This window comes from Phacochoerus africanus, chromosome 12, assembly GCF_016906955.1.
Source record: "Phacochoerus africanus isolate WHEZ1 chromosome 12, ROS_Pafr_v1, whole genome shotgun sequence".
In the NCBI taxonomy this organism is placed as follows: domain Eukaryota; kingdom Metazoa; phylum Chordata; class Mammalia; order Artiodactyla; family Suidae; genus Phacochoerus; species Phacochoerus africanus.
The window spans coordinates 38,574,265-38,592,374 of NC_062555.1; the positions used below are offsets into that span (position 1 = coordinate 38,574,265).

Below are 18,110 nucleotides of genomic sequence, written 5' to 3' on the forward strand. Positions count from 1 at the left end.
CGCACATTCAGCAGGGGGCGTGGCTTCAATGGCGGTCGTGGGCGTGGCCCCAGAGGAGCCAGGCGGGGCCTCGTTGAGTGGGTGGGGTCTGGGGGCGGCTTCCTCGGAACAGAGCCCGGCAGAAGCCAGCTGGGCTGCTCCGAGGGGCGGGGCCGGCGGGCCCGGGCGGGGCGGGGAAGGGGACCCGTGGGGTGGCAGGACGCCGCGCTAGGTTCCCACCGCTGGGAGGACAACAAACGCGGGTCTGGCGGAGAGCGGCGGCGCTCGGAGACCGCGAGGCGACCGGGAGCGGCTGGGCCCCCGGCGGCGCGCCCCTCGGCCGGGCCGGGAGCCGCGTCAGTCGGTGCCCCCAGCCGAACGCGGTTCGCCTCCCTCCGAGCGATCAGCTGTCCGGAGTGTGACCAGAGGGCATGCGGGATCCACCAGAGGTGCCGCCGCCTGCGCTCGCAGGCCGCGGATGAAGAAGAAAGCGCGGCCTCGCTCGGCCGGGAGCGAAGAGGTGACCCGGAACGAAGAGGTGTCCCGGAGCGAAGAGGTGTCCCGGAGCGAGGAGGTGGTCCGAAGCGAAGAGGCGGCCCTGAGTGAAGAGGTGGCCCAGAGCGAGGAAATGGCGGCAGCAGGGCTCAGCGTGACCGTCACCCACAGTGAGCGCGGGCTGCGGGTGGGCTTGATCCCGGGCTACGAGAGTCCGTCGGGGTCTGTGGGTTAGGCCATGTGCTCTCTCGAAGTGTGTGTCCTTGTGTTTGGTGTCGGGACGCATGGGATCTTGTCTGGCCGTGGGGCCGGCTTTTGTACGGGTCTTGTTTCGGCACACCTTTCCATGTGGCTGGTGTATTTTATCTCAGAGTGTTTTTAAGATCCACGATGTCAGTGCTTCACGTCGTGGGTTGTGGTCCTTATGTGTGTTACAAGTGTGGGCCTGCGTAGTTGTTGGTCTTTATGCCAGGCTTGAATTTGGCCATGTTGCTTCTGATTGCTATGTGTAACTCCTGTCTATTGTTTGAGTTCGTTGGGTTCAAGCATACACTCTGGGCACCCTTTGGGTCTGCTTACTGTTGGAGTTGACACAGAGCTAGACAAGATAGTTCTCTAGAGAGCTGAGTTCATGGGGTTTCTTCAGGACCAACTGGTAGAGACCTCAAGGCTTCAGAATCTGTAGACCAGGATTCTAAATTCTGCAGGTTTGAGTGACCTTGGAATAGCTCCTTTCTAGGCAGCTCTTTCTTCTATGCGAAGTAGAATTAGTAACACCTGTCCTGCTGACTTCATGCGGCTGTCGAGCAGACTTAAGTGTTGGCATAATGAGCTGGACACAGGCTACCTCCTTACTGTCCACATACCCAGAAAGGAATCTTCCAAAAAGAAGTTTTCTGCTGTTTCAGTTTATTCACTCTTTTGTCTGTTTATTGGGCACCAGCCATGTATGTGACCAGGTGCCCAGTGGGAGAAAGCTGAAGAAGAAACAGTTTCTTGCCCATTACAGCAAAGGAGACATAGTTCCCTGACTAGTACAACACAGAGTAGAGGACAGAAAGGCCACGGGAGAGAGATGGCTTGTGAAGAAAAGCACAGATCTGGAATTAGACAGATCTGAGGTCAAGTACTGACTCTAGAGTTTGGTCTCATTAGACAGGTCTTAACTGAACTGAACTCAGTTTGCTTATCTAGCTGTGAAATGGGGAATAATAGGACCTATTTCATGGGGTTGTTCTGATGATTAAGACTGCATAAAATGAGTCTAGTCAGCTGCTTATGAATGTTAAGTGCTTAAAATGTTAGCTGATTATCACTGATACTGTTAGTTACTATAATAAAGGAAACAAAAATACTTGAGCAGACCTTGAAGGCTGGGTAAATAAACTGTCAGCCTATATTGATTTGTGTGAAAGAGTTTTCTTTTTTCTTTTTGTCTTTTTTAGGGCCGAACCTGCAGCATATGGAGGTTCCCAGGCTCAAGGTCGAATCTGAGCTGCAACTGCTGGCCTATGCCACAGCCACAGCAACGCTAGGTCTGAGCCAGTTCTGCAACCTACACCACAGCTCACGACCTACACCACAGGTCATGGCAACTTAGGATCCTTAACCCATTGAGCAAGGCCTCATGGGAACTAGTCAGATTCACTTCCGCTGAGCCATGACTCCTGAAAGAATTTTCTTCATCTAAACCTTCTCTATCTCCCCAGGCAATGAGAAGCATGATCTTCAGGTTATCCCACAAGAGGGCTGTAGTGAACCAATTGTCCAAGACCTGGCCCAGGTTGTTGAAGAGGCCACAGGGGTCCCACTGCCTTTTCAGAAACTCATATTTAAGGGTAGGTATTTCTTTTCCAGCTTTGAGCCCTTACAGCCGAAGGACCTATTTAAAACTTCTTAAGCTTACCTAATAGTGATTCTTAGTTTTCAAACTGGGGCAGTTCTTATGTGCTTGTTCATTCATTCATTCCTTCAACAAATTTTTATTGAGGACCTACCATGTACTGAATACTTGCAAACATGTGTCCCCATTCAGCTACATGAGAGTGGCAGAAATATTACCACTTTTGATGAAGCACATGGGCAGTCTTTCTTGGGTAACTTAGAGCCTCTTCCCATTGTCTGTTCTTATGGCACTCCCTACCACTTCTTCATAACTTGTATTGCATTTTGTTTTGTTTTTCTTCTTTTTATGGCTACACCTGCGGCATATGGAAGTTCCTGAACCAGGGGTCGAATCCGAGCTGCAGCTGTGGCCTATGCCACAGTCATGGCAACACCGGATCCAAGCTACATCTGTGACCTCTGCCACAACTTGTGGCAGCACCAGATCCTTAACCTGCATCCCCATAGAGGCAACATTGCTGAGCCACAATAGGAACATGACAGTTACTATTAAATAATTGTTTTCATAGTCACCAAACATCTGATAGAATGACAAATTCCACGAGGGTGGAGATACTACTGTGTGTCCAGTGCTTGGCATAGTGCTAACACAGACAAGGTGCTGAACATACTTACCAGGGCCTGGATGTGGCAGGCTAAGCGGATGATGCTGATTTAGGCCAGGACACACCCACTCCTATCCCTATTCTCTGTGTTCCCATTCTCATGGCAACCTGTTATTTTGGTATCTGATGGGGCTAAATTTATCCCATTTGGTGCCAGTCATAAAGAATTTAGTAATGGGAAGCATTTTTATTTATGCCTCATAGTGTAACTCCTGTCTTTTCTTTTTAAAAACATTCGATTTTAGGATTATAAAGGCAGTAGAAATCCATGTCTCAAAATAGAGGAAAACACAAAAATCAAAATGTTCTCCTGGGGAGTTCCCGTCGTGGCGCAGTGGTTAACGAATCCGACTAGGAACCATGAGGTTGCCGGTTCGGTCCCTGCCCTTGCTCAGTGGGTTAACGATCCAGCGTTGCCGTGAGCTGTGGTGTAGGTTGCAGACGCGGCTCAGATCCCGAGTTGCTGTGGCTCTGGCGTAGGCCGGTGGCTACAGCTCCGACTCAACCCCTAGCTTGGGAACCTCCATATGCCTCGGGAGCGGCCCAAGAAATAGCAACAACAACAACAACAAAAGACAAAAGACAAAAAGACCAAAAAAAAAAAAAAAAAGTTCTCCTGAATAAACCCCTCTGTAACAATTCAGTATATTTCTGCCCAGCCTTTTTTTGTTTGTTTCTGGCATCCTGAAGTGTGGGTTCTTATTTGTGCCTTTTTTTATAACATTTTTTCCTTATAATACTGTGTCATCAACATATATTGTGGCATGAAGTTTCCTGGAAAAAATGAGCTTTAATTCCTGTAATCTTCTATGGTAGTGATATATAGTTAATCAGTCCTCTGTTCCTGAATTTTTGGCTCTTTCTGGTTTCTCGCTATGATGAAGAATAATTATTATGTAACAGTTATTTTGCAGGCATATGTCCAATTATTTGTTATGGTAAATATCTGAAGCGAAGTTACTGAGTCATATATATACCAGTTCATCCTCTTCTCGTTAGTGAACACACTACTGCTTGTACCCTTGCTGAAATCTGTTTTCACTGTTTTTTTTTTTTGTCTTTTGTCTTTGTTGTTGTTGTTGTTACTGTTGTTGTTGTTGCTATTTCTTGGGCCGCTCCCGAGGCATATGGAGGTTCCCAAGCTAGGGGTTGAGTCGGAGCTGTAGCCACCGGCCTACGCCAGAGCCACAGCAACTCGGGATCCGAGCCGCGTCTGCAACCTACACCACAGCTCACGGCAACGCTGGATCCTTAACCCACTGAGCAAGGGCAGGGACCGAACCGGCAACCTCATGGTTCCTAGTCGGATTCGTTAACCACTGCGCCACAACGGGAACTCCTGTTTTCACTGTTATACACTTGATACAACTTGACATAACGTTCTTCTTTTTTCAGGAAAATCTCTGAAGGAAATGAAGACACCTTTGTCTGCACTTGGAATACAGAATGGTTGCCGGATCATGTTAATTGGGAAAAAGGTAAATTGTTCTTTCTACCAGAAAACCTCAAAACCAAATTCCTCAGGTCTTTTATGTTTCTGTTTCTGTTTAGAAAGCCAAATTGGGGACCCTGATTTGGCATTCATGAAGGAGCTCTCTCTAAACAAATATAGTCTCTTTTTGTTTAGTGGAGTTACAAGTTTTGCTGTTCTCATACCCTCCAGCTCCTATGTCTTAGGGCTTTCACTCTGGGAACTGGGAGTAGTTATGCTGCCTCAGTAATGTGGCTTTTGGAGTTCCTGTTGTAGCTCAGCAGGTTAAGAATCTGACTACTATCCATGAAGATGTGGGTTTGATCCTTGTCCTTGCTCAGTGGGTTAAGGATCTATTGCTACTGTGAGCTAGGTGTGGGCTGGCAGCTGCAGCTCCAATTCCACCCCTAGCCTGGGAACTTCCACATGCTGCAGGTGTGGCCCTAAAAAAACAAATGATAATAATGTGACTTTGGTGGTGGAATAAGTACTTTGCAAATTTCTGGAGCCTATGTTCTTTTAATCATTCTTTTTACTAAACTCTCCCACAAGGGTAAACCCTGTCTGGCTGAAAAAAAAAAAAAATTCAGACTAGAGTACTAAGGGAGAAAAAGGGGCAATTGATGAGAAAGTGGGTGAGGACAGTAGGCCATGGGGTGATGAGAGAGGATCATGGCCAGCCCTGCATTGTGACACTGGAATAGTTGGCCATATGACGTTCCCTTACTTTGAGTGAGGGGGCTGATTCAGAGTGATGAGAGGGAAGAGATTAGCAAAGTGGAGGCAAGGAAAGTCTAGTTCAGCCTTGGGCCAAGAGACTGGCACTCAGTATTTTGGCCACAAGGAAGAATGTGCACAATTGAGGTAGTGTAAAAGCAGGAAGCTGCTGATTGCCAATTGTTAAGGTGAGAGAAGGGGAAACATTCTAGACTTCTTGCTCAAAAGTCAGGGAGAATGATGATGGGCAGTGAGTGACCAGAACCCAAGGGTTGAGTGTGAAGAAGCTTTAGGCCCCCCAGTTGGTTCTGGGGTGTGTGGAACCAAGTCTAGTTCAGGTCTCAGCTCTACCTGTTAAGGGCTGTGTGACCTTAGGTTACTTTCCAATAACCTCATTTTCATCAACTGAAACAGTACCTCCTTCATTGGATTGTGGTAGACCTTAAACAGTAATGCAGGTAAAGTGCTTAGGATGATGCCCAGCTTAGAGGGAATGCTCAGTAAACATATTCATTGTCATCATCCATCGTCATACAGAATGAGAGAGTGCAGGAATTCCATCTAAAGGAAGAGTAGAATTCCACCTGTCTCACCATTCTGGACTCCTCACGGGTATTCTCTGTAATTTGTTACCACTCCAGGCTTCAGTCTGAAATCTATTGATGATCGGCCCCAGGCTGAGGTTGAATCTGGCAAAAGGTTTGGCTTTGTTCTCTGAACCCAGGCTGTGAGGGCCCTCACCAAATGTGTGCCTAATACCTTCTCTCCAGAGGCTTTGTAGATAGAAAACCTCAGTGTATACCCCTCCAGCTTGCTTTTGAAGAAGCAGCAGAGTTAAGACAATTTTTTCTAGGTGAGTGGTTTATCCCCCTTGTGGTTAGATTTTTTTTCCTTTTAAACCCTTTCTTTCTTTTTTGTTTTTTGTTTTTTTTTCTTTTTAGGGCCACACCTGCAGCATATGGAGCTTCCCAGGCTGGGGGTCTAATCGGAGCTGTAGCTCTGGTCTATGCCACAGCCACAGCAACGCCAGATCTGAGCTGCATCTGCAACCAACACCACAGCTCACGGCAATACTGGATTCTTAACCCACTGAGCAAGGCCGGGGATTGAACCTTCAATCTCATGGTTTCTTGTTGGATTTGTTAACCACTGAGCCACGATGGGAACTCTCAGATTCCCCCCCCCGGCAGAAGCTACTATTCTTGGTGATTATTTTTTTTATTTGTTTATTTTTTATTGTTAAAGTAGAGTTGATTTGCAATGTTTTGTCAAATACTGTTGTATAGCAAAGTGACCCAATCACACACATTTCCCTGTGTTGTACAGTAGGGTCCCTTTGCCCATCCATTCCAAATATAGTCTGCATCCAAAAAACCTCCAAAATGCCCATGCATCCCACTCCCTCCCCTTTCCCCCTTGGGAACCTCAAGTCTGTTCTCCTTGGCCATGATCTATTTGTTTTTTTGTTTTTTTTTGTTTTTTTTAGATAGGATCATATGTTCCATGTTCCATATTTTTGATTCCACAAATAAGTTATATATTATTTGTCTTTTCTTTCTGGCTTACTTCACTTAGTATGATAGTCTCCAGATCCATCCATGTCTCTGCAAATGGCATTAGTTTGTCTTTTTTATGGCTGAGTAATATTCCATTGTATATATGTACTACATCTTAATCCATTCATCTGTTGATGGACATTTAGGTTGTTACCATGTCTTGGCTATTGTGAATAATGCTGCTGTGAACATAGGGGTGCATGTATCTTTTTCAATGAAAGTTTTGTCTGGATATATGCCCAGCAATGGATCATATGAGAGCTCTAAATTTAGTTTTCTGAGGTACCACCACACTGTTTTCCATAGTGGTTGTACCAGTTTACATTCCCACCAACAGTGGAGGAAGGTACCTGTCTGGTGATTATTGACTTCATTTTAATCTTAAATATTTTAGGAGTTTCTGTCATGACTAGCATCTATGAGGATGCAGTTTCGATCCCTGGCCTTGCTCAGTGGGTTAAGGATCCAGTGTTGCCATGAGCTGTGGTGTAAGTCACAGACGCAGCTTAGATCCTGCATTCCTATGGCTGTGGTGTAGGCCAGTGGCTACAGCTCTGATTGGACCTCTAGCCTGGAAACCTCCCTATGCCGAGGGTGCGGCCCTAAAAAGACAAAAACAACAACAATAATAATAATTTTACACATTTTAGAACAGTTCAGAGGAAGAAGTAGAACTAAAAAAGCTGAAAGATTTGGAGAGATCTGTGGAGAAGATAGCTCACCAACTGGAAGAGTTGAATAAAGAGCTTACTGGAATCCAGCAGGTAAATCTGTCTGTGGACTTTGACTTTCTTCCTTTTATGTGAACTCTGTAGAGATACAAATGTGTGGTTAAAAGGATGCCCTTTGTTGTCCGACTCCCTGGATTCAGATCTTGGCTCTACCATTTCTGTTACCGTGGGCAAGTTCGCCTTTGTCTCAAGTTCCTCCTCTGTAAAAAGGGAGTATCGATGGTACCTCCCTCTTAGGGTTGTTATAAGGATTAAATAACATAGTTTGAGCCTCTCACTAAGTGCTTTATAAGTGTTATTATTATTGTTATTTCCAAACCCCAGCCAGCATCCATTTGTGCTCCTGGCAGAACACCTGCTGTGCTAGGTTCATGCATTGCCTGAAATAGAATAAGTAGCTTCTCTCAGTTGATTCAAAGAAGGTCCAAGTTGAGCATGATCTTGTGGTGGTGTGGTGGGGTCATCCTATTCAATTCCCCTAATATTAGAGGTGGAGTAATGAAACCAAATAAGGATTAGGAACAGGCCCAAACCACATACGTATTTTTGACCCCTTCATTTTATAACATTAATGGATATATATGTGTTTTCATTACAAAACTCATATATGCTGATTGTACCTTACTTTTAAATAGACATGTGTATACTAGAATGGAAAATAATAATTACCTTTAAGACCTAACTCCAAGATGACTGTTACTAAAAACTGGAATCTATTTTTCCAGTTAAAAAAAATTTGGTGTCATGTTAGGAACCCTTTAAATTCCTTTTATTCATTTAAAAAATTGAACTTTTTCTTATGTTATTAAAAATGATCATACTTAACCCAATCATTTTGCTGTACACCTGAAACTAACACATTATTATTATTATTGATTAACTATACTTCAATAAAGAAAAAAAAGTCTTAACTGGAAAAAAAGTGATCACACTTTTCAAAATTTGCATAATATTTCATATTATGTCATATGAATGTATCATGGTTTACCTAACCACTTCTCTATTACTCACCACCCAGTATTCTTTTACCATTATGTGCAATCATCCTTGGACATAAATCTTTTTTGACCATTTCTTTATTTTTTTATTATTTTATTTTATTTTTTGTCTTTTCTAGGGCCGCACCCACGGCATATGGAGGTTCCCAGGCTAGGGGTCTAATTGGAGCTGTAGCCCCCCGCCCTACACCAGAGCTATAGCAACGCGGGATCCAAGCTGCATCTGTGACCTATACTGCAGCCCACAGCAATGCTGGATCCTTAACCCACTGAGCAAGGCCAGGGATCAAACCTTACCTCATGGTTCATAGCAGGATTTGTTAACCACTGAGCCACAATGGGAACTCCTTTTTTGATCATTTCTGAATTTTTTTTTTCCTTCTTTTTAGGGCTGCACCTGAAGCATATGGAGGTTCCCAGGCTATGGGTCCAATCAGAGTTGTAGCCGCTGGCCTATACCACAACCACAGCAATGCAGGATCCAAGCTGTGTCTGTGACCTACACCACAGTTCATGGCAATGCTGGATCCTCAACCCACTGGGCAAAGTCAGGGATCGAACCCACAACCTCATGGTTCCTAGTCAGATTCGTTTCCCCTGCACCACAACGGTAGCTCCTGACCATTTCTGATTTTTTTGGAACTTCCACATGCTGTAAGCACAGCCCCCCAAAAAAGTTGGAGTTCTGATTGCAGCGCAACAGAAACAAATCTGACTAGTGTCCATGAGGATACAGATTCGATCCTTGGCTTTGCTCAGTGGGTTAAAGATCCAGCGTTGCCATGAGCTATAGTGTGTGTCACAGATGTGGCTCAGATCCCATGTTACTGTGGCTGTGGCGTAGGCCAGCAGCTGCAGCTCTTATTCGACCACTAGCCTGGGAACCTCCATATGCCTCGAGTGTGGCCCTAAAAAAAATAAAGTTCTACATGTATTTTTCTTTATCCTCCCAGTAACCCTCTGGGGTGTGGGCATCATGATCTCCACTTAATTTATTTATTTTCCAGGAAACTTTTTTTTAATTATTATTTTTTTTCCATTATAGCTGGTTTACAGTGCTCTGTCAATTTTCTACTATACAGCAAGGTGACCCAGTCACACATATATACATTCCTTTTTCTCACATTATCATGCTCCATCATAAGTGACTAGATTTAGTTCCCAGTGCTATACAGCAGAATCTCATTGCTTATGATCTCCATTTTAAAATGAGAACACTGAGGCACAGACTGGCTAAGGAACTTGCTCGAAATCACAGGCCGTGCTGAGGAGTAGTCAGGATTAAAGCCCAGGCCTGTCAAACTCTAAACCCTGTGTTTTGTTTGTTTGTTTGCTTTTTAGGGCTATACCTGTGGCATATGGAAGTTCCCAGGGTAGGGTTGAATTGGAGCTGCAGCTGCCAGCCTATGCCACAGCCACAGCAATGCCAGATCCTTAACCCACTTGGAGCCAGGGATCAAACCTGAATCTTCATGGGTACTAGTCAGGTTCTTAACCCACTGAGCCATAACGGGAACTCCATAAACCCTGTGTTTTTAACATCTGCCTCTTCTGTGTGGGCCTCTTGTATATGAGTATACACTGGTGACAGGGGGTTTGCCAGAGCCAGGCATCCTGGGGCATTTGCAGCCTCAGTGTGCCACGTCAGATAGAATGGCCAGCAGCCTATTGGCAGTGTTTGGGGTGGCCCAGGGCGAGCTTCTCTGTTTTTCCCAAGAGGTGAAGTTGTAGGCCTGATGTCTGGCCCAGCCTGTTGGGGAGTGTGGACTGGGCTGTGGCTGCCTTGGCTTAGCGTTTTCACCAGCCTCAGAGAACCCTTGCAGTGACGTGTCATTCTTCCACAGGGTTTTCTGGCCAAGGATTTGCAAGCAGAAGCTCTCTGCAAACTTGATAGGAGAATAAAAGCCACTATCGAGCAGTTTATGAAGATCTTGGAGGAGATTGACACACTGGTAAGTAAATATTCCACAGAGAAGTTCTAGCTTCCTTTGACTCTATCTCAGTCAGTTCCTTTCTTTCAGTATCTCACTCATTGCCTAAGTATATTGAGCACCTACTGTGTGCCAGACACTGCTAGGTCTTATTCTGTGAATAAGCAGAAAGCTAAGATGGTTCCTGATTTCTCATGTCCCACCAAAGTAGGGCTTTTGTTATTTTTATTTATGTATGCTAGTAGCATCTAATCCTCAAGAAGCTGGGACCCAAATGGTCCATGATCTCATGGTCAGACCAGGAATTTCAGTTCAGTGAAATTTATTGTAGGTTGAAAAGAAATCAGCATACAGGAGTTCCCGTTGTGGTTCAGCAGGTTAAGAACCTGACTAGTATCCATGAAGATGCGGGTTTGATCACTGGCTTCCCTCAGTGGGTTAAGGATCTGGCATTGCCATGAGCTGTGGTGTAGGTCACAGACACAGCTTGGATCTGGTGTTGCTGTGGCTGTGGCTTAGGCTGGCAGCTACAGCTCTGATTCAACCCCTGGACTAGCTAGGAACTTCCGTATGCCACAGGTGTGGTGCTAAAAAGACAAAAAAAAAAAAAGGGAAATAAATCAGCATTCACCTGTTTAGTGTACAAAAAGGACACTAGATCTCTTAATGTATTAGGAAACTGAAGATGCAGGTGCACTTCAGTTCATTTTCCTGACACTTGTGTGTCTGATGTTCCATTGAGCTTATTGCCTGGACAGAATTCAGTCAGACCCAGCTCCTGGGAGGCTTTTGGGAATCATTGACACCACATTCCCTCTTAGAGATGACGCACTAATGCTATCTCTAGCCTGATGGCTCATTCTTGGGGGTGAACTACTCTGCTTAAGATTCTTTCGGGGGAGGTGTTGAGGGGCCTGGTAAAGAAGAAGCAGAAAAGCACTGTTCTTTTCCTGCACAGTGACTCATAGTCCAGCCAGGGCTAGTGTCCTTGTGCAAGAAACAGTGAAAGGACAGAGTCCATGTTACAGATCTATGGCCTGGATGCTGAGAACAAAGGGAGCTTTTACAGGAGTGGCAGCCATGGGAAGGGCCATGTAGGATACAGACCAGGGAAGTGGTTCCTGAAAATGCACCTCATTCATGTCAGTGACCTGTGGCCTGTTTGAGGGACTGTGGGTATTTGACATGTTCTCTTGCTCTTTTTTTTTCTTCTGATTTTTAGGGCCACACCCATGGCATATGGAAGTTCCCAGGCTAGGGGTCAAATCAGAGCTACAGCTGCCAGCCTACACCACAGCCACAGCAACTAGGAATCCAAACTGCGTCTGTGACCTACACCACAGCTCACAACAACTCTGGATCCTTAACCCACTGAACTTAACCCACTGAGCAAGGCCATAGATCGAACATGCATCCTCCTGGTTACTAGTCGGGTTGATTAGCCACTGAGCCACGAAGGGAGCTTCTCTGACATATTCTTATGGCATTTTCATTCAGGATTATTTTTATGTCATCTTATTCTTCCATAGATTCTGCCAGAAAATTTCAAAGACAGTAGAATGAAAAGGAAGGGTTTGGTGAAAAGGATTCAGGTGAGTTGCGTGGTAGAGCATCAGAGTATAACATGTGGTGCGTAATGTGTGTAATGTGTTCAAAGTAGGGAAGGGTGGAAGTGTGGTGTGTGCTGAGGGCTTTCTTTCAATTGTTATTTCTCAGTGTGAACCTAGAACATAAGAGAAGAGCCCCTTTCATGAGTCTGTATTTAAATTTGGATTTAAACTAATTGGAGAGCAGGTAGGGCTGACAGGTTACACAGTTCCAGGAGGTGCTGTTCATAGGGACAGGGCCCCCTGGTCCTGTGCTTCGCTCTACTTCTCTTCACTCCAGAGCCCAGGCCTTCTTGATCCTTGCATACGTGTGGCAGCCTGAGTCAGTCACCCATGAGTTCCCTAGATGACAGGGCAAAGAGTTTTGTTTTTTTTTTTTTCAGGGCAGCCCCCAAGGCATGTGGAAGTTCCCAGGCTAGGGGTTGAATCAGAGCTGCAGTTGCTGGCCTATGCCACGTCCACAGCAATGAGGAATCTGAGCCTTGTCTCCAACCTACACCACAGCTCACGGCAACACCAGATCCTTAACCCACTGAGTGAGGCCAGGAATCTGATCCAAGCCATAGTTGTGACCTATGCTATGGCTGTGGTGATGCCAGATCCTTAACCCACTGTGCTGGGCTAGGGATTGAACCTGCATCCCAGTGCTCCCAAGACACCGCTGATCCTGTTGCACTATAGTGGGAACTCCACCAAGAGCTTTTTGAGGCTAGGGTTGGCAGGGGCTGGCCGGCCCTGAGTGGTCCTCACTGCCCAGCATTATTGGTCTTCTAGGGTTTCCTAGCTGAGTGTGACACAGTGGAGCAGAACATCTGCCTGGAGACGGAGCGACTGCAGTCCACAAACTTGGCCCTGGCCGACTGAGCGGCAGCGGAGGAGGCTATGCTACCCTGAAGAATGGCTCCCCCAGCTCTGCCCTCTCTGGAGCAGCAGTTACCTGCTTTCTCCAGGGCTGCTGGGGACAGCTGGCGCATGGCTGGCGTTGCTTTTCTTACACCCGCTCTCTGAACAAATGTCATCCATACAATCTTGAGCGCTCCCATCAGTTTTCTCATTCCATGTCTGGGTATCTGTGCTGCTTAGCAGCCCACCTGGTCTGGAGGGGCCTCCCCTGCTCAGGTCTTCCAGCTTTTTTGAACTTTGGGTCCTTTCTTGGGGTTGGTGAGTGCTCTCTCTTGTCCTCAGGTGGTTCTGGGTTTGTAGGCCATCCTGGTCTTCAGGTCCATGAGGCCTTTTTCCTCTATGACCTCATCATTCCATCTCTAAGTCAGGATCACCAGGAGGCTGCATCAGGTCAGGAATGTTGGAAATGGCTCAGAACAAGTATTTGGCACACAGGTAGTCCAAGTGTCCCTTGTTGTGACCTCATTCTGGGACAGCTGGCTGAGTTGTTGGTTTATAGACCCTGTCCTCACTTCCCAGTGACCCTGACCAGCCACAGGCCATGAATCTCCAGGGGCCATTCCTGGGAGTGGGGCCTGTGATTGATATGTGAACTTCCTTGTCCCCAGGCAAATCTCTAGAAGGTTCAAACCCAGAGTTTACTAAGTCTCTGCGAGAAACCAGGTCAGAACCATGGCTTAGGAGCGGTAGAGAGAGGAGCTATGGGTAAAGCCAGCAGGTGGTGAGGGCAACCATAAACTTCTCAGGAGTTCCTTCAAAGGCATTTCTGTTAACTGTACCCTTCTGAGATTTATATTTCCTTCAAGACTGTTTCTGTGTTTTGTTGCCTTTTTTCCCTTTGCTGTTATTTGAAAAATAAAAGTTTATATACTTATTAGGAAGTGTGAGTATTTAATTTTTTTTTCTTTTTGTATGAAGTATGAGAAGCAGAACCTGCTGAGGTTCTTGTCTAGTTATGTTATAAAGTGGCCCTGCTTGCTGGAACTCTTAACAGGTCAACTGCTGTCACCCCATTTTTTTTTTTTTTGGTCACAGTGCCCAGGAGATAGGCTCCTAACAGGCCACTCTGAGGCCAACCTTATTAGTGAAGTCCCAGGAACTTAGGGCTGCGTGGGTGGGACCTAGGATCAGATGGTAGGTGGACAAGTGGAAGAGGCTCAGGGCACAACCAGCCCACCCCCACCTTTAATCAGAGCAGTTCAGAATTTATCTCTTAGTAGGCAGTCTCTGGGTGGCCCTAGGACACAAGTTCTGTGTGCCAGATACCATTCTAAGTTCTTTGGGTGTATCAGTCATTTAATCCTCACACAATCCAGGAGTTAGACAGATTTTGTCCCTGCTTTAGAGGTGAGCTGAGGCATTTTGCTCAAGATTGTAGAGTAGGTGACAGAGCCAGGACAGCAACTGGGCAGCTTGATTCAGAGTTCATGCTCTTAATCTCTGCCAGTTGGCCTCCCAGCTGACAGGGAGTGGCTCTCACACTCATTTTCTCTCTCTCTTCCTTCCATTTATCTCCATGTTGGTCTCTGCACTTCCTCTCTCACCCTCTCCAGTTCATTCTCCACAGCAGCCTGAGTGATCAGGAAGCACACATCACATCAATTTTTTAAAACCTCAGTGGCTTCCATTTCTCTTGGGATGAAGGCCAAGGTCCTTACCCTACTCCCTTCTCATCTCTGGCCACTCCCCTGTTTGCTATCCGCTATGAGCCACTCTGGGTCTAGGTCGGGGGCTCTGTGTCCTCTCCTGCCCTGGGATCTTTGCACACGCTGTGCCTCTGCTTGGACAGCCCCACGTCATCCTTCCCCTTCCCCTCCCCCTCCCCCCTTCCTAGGTAACTTCTGTTCAGCCTCAGAACGTACATGTCTCTTCTATGAAGGAAGCTTCCCTAGTGTCTGAGAACATGTCAAGCCCCCAGGTGATATCCTCTCACAGTTTGTCATAAATTTTCTTTTTACCATAAATAGCACTTATTATGGCCTATGATGATTTATTTGTGGGACTGTTTGATTAATATTTGCCTTTAATATTAGACTGTGAGTTCCTTGAGCTAAGGAGCTTCTTTGTCTTGTTAACAGTGTATTACAAGCAGCTTGTCTGGATTATAGTAGGTGCTCAATAAACATTTGGAGAATGAGTGAGTGTTGACTGCACATACATCAATAATGAAATTTCTACAGGAGTTCCCATCGCGGTGCAGCGGAAATGAATCGACTAGGAACCATGAGGTTGCGGGTTTGATCCCTGGCCTCACTCAGTAGGTTAAGTTGCCGTGAGCTGTGGTGTGGGTCGCAGACGTGCTCCGATCTGGCATTGCTGTGGCATAGGCTGGCAGCTGTAGCTCTGGTTAGACCCCTAGCCTGGGAACCTCCATATGCCACAAATGTGGCCCTAAAAAGCAAAAAAAAAAAAAAAAAAAAAAATTAGTGAAATTTCTACTGACACACCCACTGAAGCTCCGTCAGCAATGGATTTACAACATCATGGAGTTCCCGTTCTGGCTCAGCAGGTGAAGAACCTGATACAGTGTCTGTGAGGATGCGGGTTTGACCCCTGGCCTCACTCTATGGGTTAAGGACCCGTGCTGCCACCAGCTTCAGTGTAGGTTGCAAATGTGGCTTGGACCTGGTGTTGCGGTGGCTGAGGCATAGGCCTGCAGCTGCAGCTCCAATTCAACCCCTAGCCCGGGAACTTCCATATGCTGCAGGTGTGGCCCTAAAAAGACGAAAAGAAAAGAAAAACACGGCATCCAATGGTCATTGTCTTAAGTACGCTGCCCAGCAGATGTGCAGGGTGGTGACACAGACCACACAGATCTGTACACCACAGGGCACCTCTGTGTGTGAATAGGGATAGAACACTCCTCAGTTGCCCACTTCCCTACAACATGATCCGTCCCACCTCAAGGCGACAAAAACAAACATCCTTCAGTCTCACAGAGCTGGAAGAATCCTCCCACACATTGTTCAGTCAATTATTTCTACTTAGCCTTCAAGGCACAGCTTAAAGGGAACCCCCTCTGAGAAGCCCTTCTTCATCTGGTAGTCTGGACTCTCTTAGTGAAAATACCAGAAACTTATTCCAAAGAGATTGTCGAAACAGAAAATTTGTTGATGGAATGTCTATCTTGTGTAACTTTGGGGAGTTCAAGGGCAGTTGGGCTTCGGGAACATGGACGTTGCCTGGAATCATTCTCTATCTCTCTGCATGTCAGCATCAGTGGTCCCCACTTGGCAGATCTTATAGCTTCACTACCAGAGAGGAACTGCCTCTGTTTCCTTATTTTAATTTGAAAAGTCTGGAGAAGAATCTTCTGGCCAATTAGTAATGGCCAGGGCTGCAAGGTCACATGCCACAGATAGGCCTTTAGGGGCCCACACTTCTGTTTCAGGGTGGTTCCCAAAAACAGGGCCACAGTTTCCATAGCTGCAACGTAGGGAATCAGGTATTTCTGCATGGTGCCTGGAAGGTTTTTCAGGCTTAACCTTTGTGATTGCTCATGTGAGTGGGAGCCTGGGAGGAGAGGGTCACTGAGCTTGGCTGAGCTCTGCCACTTGTTTATAAGAAGGGCATTCCAGATGTTCCCATTGTGCCTCAGTGGAATACTAGCCTGACTAGTATCCATGAGGATTTGGGTTCAAGCCCTGGCCTCCATCAGTGGGTTAAGGATCTGGCGTTGCTGTGAGCTGTGGTGTAGATCACAGATGTGGCTCAAATCCTGTGTTGCTGTGGCTGTGGTGTAGGCTGGCAGCTGGATCAGCTCCAATTGGACCCATAGCCTAGGAACCTCCATGTGCCACAGGTTCGACCCAAAAAAGCAAAATAAATAAATTAACAAACAAACAAATAAAAGAATAAAAATAAGAGGGGATTCCCACTTAGGGCAGAGACTTAAATGTCATCAATAGACACTGTCTTTTTGCACTAAGTGAACTTCTACCCTTCAGTTTAGCACATGGCCAACCAGATAAAAATAACATTCCCCAGTCTCTTTTTACTGGCATGGCCAAGAGACTACTTTTAGCTAAAGTGTTGGGAACAGAGTGTGTGTGCATCTTTTTTTTCTTTCTTTTCTTTCCAGGGCAGCACTTGCAGTCTATGGACATTCCCAGGCTAGGGGTTAGAGTTGCAGCTGCTGACATGCACCACAGCCATAGCAATGCCAGATCTGAGCCACATCTGCACCATACACCACAGCTTATGACAACTCCAGATCCTTAACCCTCTGAGTGAGGCCAGGCTTTGAATGCGCATCCTCATGGACACTATGTCAAGTTCTTCACCCAGTGGGCCACAACGGCAACTCCCAGAGTGTGTACATCTTATGGAAGGTGTCTCAGAAGAAGTACAGTGCTCTTCTTTCCCCCTCTCTGCGGGCTGAGCATAGACATGATGGCTGGATCCAGAGCAGCACCTTATTTGGACATTGAGGTGGAAACTGATGTGGGTAGCAGAGTAACAATATAAAACAAGCATGAAGTTAGTATAATTCTGTGTGTGAGAGAAATTAACTTCTATCTATTTAAGCCACTGTTATTTTGGCTTTTTGATCTCTCACAACTAAACTTAATCCTACACCATCACTATGCAGGTGGGAAACAAGTTTCTGTCATCAACAGCGGTGGAAGGACCTTACGGGGACCTCTCAGTCCCTGCCTCCTGTAGAGCTCTCAGCAGCAATTCCTGCCCAGGTTGGTTCCCAGTTCAGTGGTCCAGGGACTGTTGGTTCCTGTCTTTCCTGCCCCCACTTTCCTCCCAGGGTGTCTTCCCACTGAGCATTTCCTGCTCTACTTGCCTGCCGTTGAGCAGGAATCTGAGTCCGCATGAAACTGCTCCCACCTGGCCAGGCCCCTCTCCACACTCATTTTTCACCACCACCACTATCAAGAGCTTGCTGTAGGACTTCCCTGGTGGCTCATCTGGTTAAGGATCTGGCATTTGTCACTGCTGTGGTTCAGATTCAATCCCTGGCCCAGGAATTTCTGCATGCCATAGCAGAGGCCAAAAAAGAAAAAGAAAAAAGGGGGAGGGGGCTCCTATAAACTTTGGCCAAGAGAGGAGTGGATGTTTTATATATACCATGGGCTGGGATCTCTGTCTTTGGTGAGATTTCTTTCTTTTTTGGGGGGGCGGGGCACACTTGCAGCAAGCAGAAGTTCTGGGGCCAGGCGTCGAACCTACGCCACAGCAGCATTCTGAGTCACATCAGTGA

At 46.4% G+C, this 18,110-nt stretch overlaps 1 protein-coding gene across 2 annotated transcripts; it reads left to right on the top strand.

Annotated features, from left to right (window-relative positions):
• Positions 1-174: 174 nt before the first annotated feature.
• Positions 175-15,035, top strand: BAG1 (BAG cochaperone 1). Of its 2 annotated transcripts, XM_047754690.1 has the most exons (7): positions 175-644; positions 2,184-2,312; positions 4,380-4,462; positions 7,379-7,492; positions 10,302-10,409; positions 11,918-11,980; positions 12,770-15,035. In XM_047754690.1, the coding sequence occupies exons 1-7, from the start codon at positions 458-460 to the stop codon at positions 12,857-12,859; spliced, it is 774 nt and encodes a 257-aa protein (XP_047610646.1). In that variant the 5' UTR covers positions 175-457; the 3' UTR covers positions 12,860-15,035. The 2 variants fall into 2 exon arrangements, with proteins under 2 accessions (XP_047610646.1, XP_047610647.1); XM_047754691.1 differs by lacking the exon at positions 2,184-2,312 and having other exon boundaries at positions 317-644.
• The last annotated feature ends 3,075 nt before the right edge of the window (positions 15,036-18,110 follow it).